General features: G+C 50.0%; 1 protein-coding gene across 3 annotated transcripts in view; it reads left to right on the top strand.

The window, feature by feature from the left end:
* The first annotated feature begins 3402 nt into the window (after nt 1-3402).
* Ankrd28 (ankyrin repeat domain 28) overlaps nt 3403-3591 on the top strand; it is a 182804-nt gene continuing 182615 nt past the window's right edge. Inside the window, exon 1 of one of the 3 annotated variants that reach the window (XM_013515633.1) lies at nt 3403-3515. In XM_013515633.1, coding sequence (XP_013371087.1) covers nt 3489-3515 — 27 coding nt within the window. In that variant the 5' untranslated portion in view covers nt 3403-3488. The remainder of the gene's footprint in view (nt 3516-3591) is intronic. The other 2 variants (XM_013515636.1, XM_013515634.1) reach the window with 2 other exon arrangements.

Here is a 3591-nt window from a genome sequence, read left to right as displayed (position 1 = left end):
TGAACTCAAGATGATCTTCTGCCTCAGCCTCCTAAGTGCTGGGATTACAAGTATGCACCACTACACTCAGCATCTCTGCTGTCCTTTTAAACAAGACTTCTTGGAAGAACTGTCTGGCTTTTTTTTTCCTATTTCTTTACTTCCTATTCTATTCGAACTTGTTCCAATTAGATTTTATTTACACTATTTTCCCAATACCCTCTCTAGGGTTATCAGTAAACTTCACATGACCCAGACTAGTCTCTCACTCCAAGAACTTCCTGCTTCAGCCTTCCAAATGCTGGGATTACAGGTATGTGCCACCATGTCATTCATTTCAAACATGGATCTGAATGGAGGCTACTGTCACTTCTAAGACTTGGGAGTAGTGATTGCTTGAGGCATGGGTACAGGGGTCTAAACCAACCAATTAGTCATCACTTTAGATTTGTTAGGAATGCTGACTCCCATGATTGTGGAGTAATTAATGTGCAACCAGAGCTGCTAGCTCTAGTAAAAGAGAATAAAAGTATCATGAAGAAAAAAGGAGAGAGGTAAAAGAGGAGACACCATTTAAGTATCTGGTCTGATTGGCTTCCATGATGTGGGACACTTTGGTATTACAAATTCCTTTAATATTTGGATATTTTATAATAAGCAGGAATAATCTCATTTTAAAATATCTTATTTCATTTTATTCATTATTCAGATTTTTCTTCCTTCTTTTCAGAGTAGTTTTTATCTTCTCACTATCTATGGAAATATAGTTGCTGTCATACTACTGTTCATTTGAATGGTCCTTCAGAGTTCCCGCAGCTTTTCCTCTCGTCATTTTGTTGGTTATGTGAGATGAGCGGACCAGGCAATGTAAGGCTTAGTTTTTACAAATGGTGAAACTGAGACACAGAGAGGCTGAATGATGTTCAGGGTAGAGTGAAAACTCAAGCAGATCTAAAGCATCCTGTCAGGACAGCTCACAGGCTACTCTAACACTATGAAAACACGATGGAACATTTTCAGTAATTACTGAAAATTTCAGAAGAGCCCTGAACAGTTTCATTCGTTCAAACATAAAAACCTACTAAAATGCATATTCAGTCCATTATTTATAGTTTCAAAAGTATTTGCATGCTCCCCGAAGTCAATCTTTGCCACGTTCCAAATCAAGTTCCTGCTAGGTTTTCAAATTCTAGAATTGTGGATATTACTGGGGGAGGGGCGTATCTGTGCGTGTGTGCGAACACCAGGACCAACATCCAGTGTTTAACAAGCATATGGATGAATGAGAGTAAATTTTGATACTCCTTGACTAAGGCAGAACTCTACTGAATACAGCCCATGGGAAATTATTTACAACAGTCACTTGCAATCACAAAGTATTTTAGCACCAGGTGTGGTGGCACAGGCCTGTAATCCCAGGACTCGGGAAGCTGAGGTAGGAGGAGTACAATATTTGAGGCCAGCTTGGATTACACAGTGAGTTCAAGACCAGTCTAGACTACACAGTGAGGCGCTGCCTCAAAAAAAAAAAAAAAAACTTTGGTAATATTACCACAACACCTTTGTTTTTGTAGAACTCGAATGCTTTCACAATATTAACTCACTCACCTTCACTGAACTGATAAGGGCGGCCTGGATGACAAACAAGAGTATCCCTAGTTTATCTTCTGCAGTTGGAGAAGAAGGTACTGCGTTAAAGAATGCAAAGCAAGAGCCATCTGATTTCCTTTATAGGCTCACGATTATTACATTGCAGCAAGAGGAATGCCTCCATTTTAAGTAGGAAAAATATGTGATGCAGAATGTAATTTTAGATAATTGTTTCAACAGAATCATGGCATGGGTACGTCAAAAATACCAGAACAGTCAGACATACTATTAATCAGCAGTGTTTTTATCTTGTATTCTGATATTTTCATTTTTTAGGAGCCTAAAGATAAAGGATTTTTTGTTCTAAGTGCAGCATTATAATAAACTGACAGTCCTGGCAAAGGTCCCCATTTCTCTAGACTGCCATTAGGCTCAAATCGATCCTCTAAATAAAGTCTGTCCCAAGAGACACAACTGATGTAGGGGAAAGGGGAGTTTTAAAACCAAGCCTGACGTCACACGCTTGTGTTCTACCCATCTGTACCTTTTATTAACCAAGGGCTGGAGCCACCCCGGAGGACAGACACAGGCGCACAATCTTCTCCCACACAAGCCCGGAATGGTAACAGTGTGCGGCTGCCTAAGAAAGAAAAGCCGATTCAGAGCTGTGGGGTGGTGTGGGGGTGTGTGTGTGGCAGGGTGAGGGAGTCACTCCTTTTCTCCATCCAAGGATGCTATTTATTGGAAATCCTGCACATCTTTTTTAAAAAAATTTCTTTCTCTCGAGTGGGAGGCAAAACCTTTCTGACAGGAAAGAAGAAAAGGGGGGGAAATGCAAGACTGGCTGGGCAGCTATCGGGAGGGCATTCATCCTTGATTTGGATTGGGACCTCGGGCAGAGAAAGGCTGAGGCATCCACGACCTGTTCGGCTGCAAAGACATCGCCCTTCCGCCCTTTCGTCCTGCCACCATTACCCAGTACCCCAGGCTCTTACCCACCGACCCCCAGAGAGCAGCACTCCCCCTCCTGTGACCACCGCTCACGCAACTCTCTTGGCCTCTTCATCTTCTCCAAACCCAAGAGCGCTTTGCGTTCTCCATGTGCGAGTTCGGCTCAACCCTCTCCCTGCGCCACTCCTTAGACAGCAGCAGCAGCCTGGTGCCCATCTCTCACACCCTCTGCAGACCTTAACCCGCTTTCTCGACTCCCCGGGTTTTCAGGACCGTCCGCACCCTACCTCCACGTGCAAATCCGGGCCTTAACCCTCACTCCCTTTCCCCTCCCCACCTACAGGCTCGGGCTCCGCCCACCACGCCTGGGGCGCGCGCCCAGAAGCGAGGACACCTGGCCGCAGCTCCCGGTCCTCCCGCTCCCCCGCCCAGCGCGCACCACAGCTCCGCGCCCACCCTGCGCCTCTTCCTCCTCCCCGCCCCCTCCCTCCGCGGGAGGCAGGGGGCGGGACACAGGCGAACACGGCGGCGTGGCCAATGGGCGCGCGGCTTACTCTGGCCTCTCCCCCGCGCGGCCGCCAATCGCGGCGGGCGGTGGTGGTAATATTGTGGAGTGGAGTTTGGATGCCGCCGCTGCCGCGGGCTGGAGCGGCTCGCGGCTGGGGCTGCTGGGGTATTTCGGGAAGGGGGCGTGAGAAGGCGGCGACGGGGGCTGCGTGTGGGGGCGGCCGAGGGAAAGAGAAAGAAAGGAAGGAAGAGGGCGGGGAGTCCTCAGAGGAGGAGGCGGGACCGGCCGGGCTTCTCACCTCGCGGCGGCAGCGGCGGGCGGCGGCGCCGCCCCCTACCCGCGGTCTCCTCAGCGTGGCCGGCTGCCGACCCGCCGGCATCGGGTAGCGGCTGGAGCTCCTGGGGCGGCAGCAGTGGGCCCGGTGGCGGCGAAGGCTGGAGTGGGCGCGGAGACGACCGCCATGGCGTTCCTCAAACTCCGCGACCAGGTAGGTGAGGGGCGGCAGGGCGGGATCGCGCCGCCGGGGAGGAGGAGGAGGAGGAGGGCGGGCGGTGCGGGCCGCC

Source organism: Chinchilla lanigera, unplaced genomic scaffold, assembly GCF_000276665.1.
Source record: "Chinchilla lanigera isolate Chin_1 unplaced genomic scaffold, ChiLan1.0 scaffold00029, whole genome shotgun sequence".
In the NCBI taxonomy this organism is placed as follows: Eukaryota; Metazoa; Chordata; class Mammalia; order Rodentia; family Chinchillidae; genus Chinchilla; species Chinchilla lanigera.
Note: the sequence above shows the minus strand (reverse complement) of the source record. Positions and strands in the feature narration are given on the sequence as shown.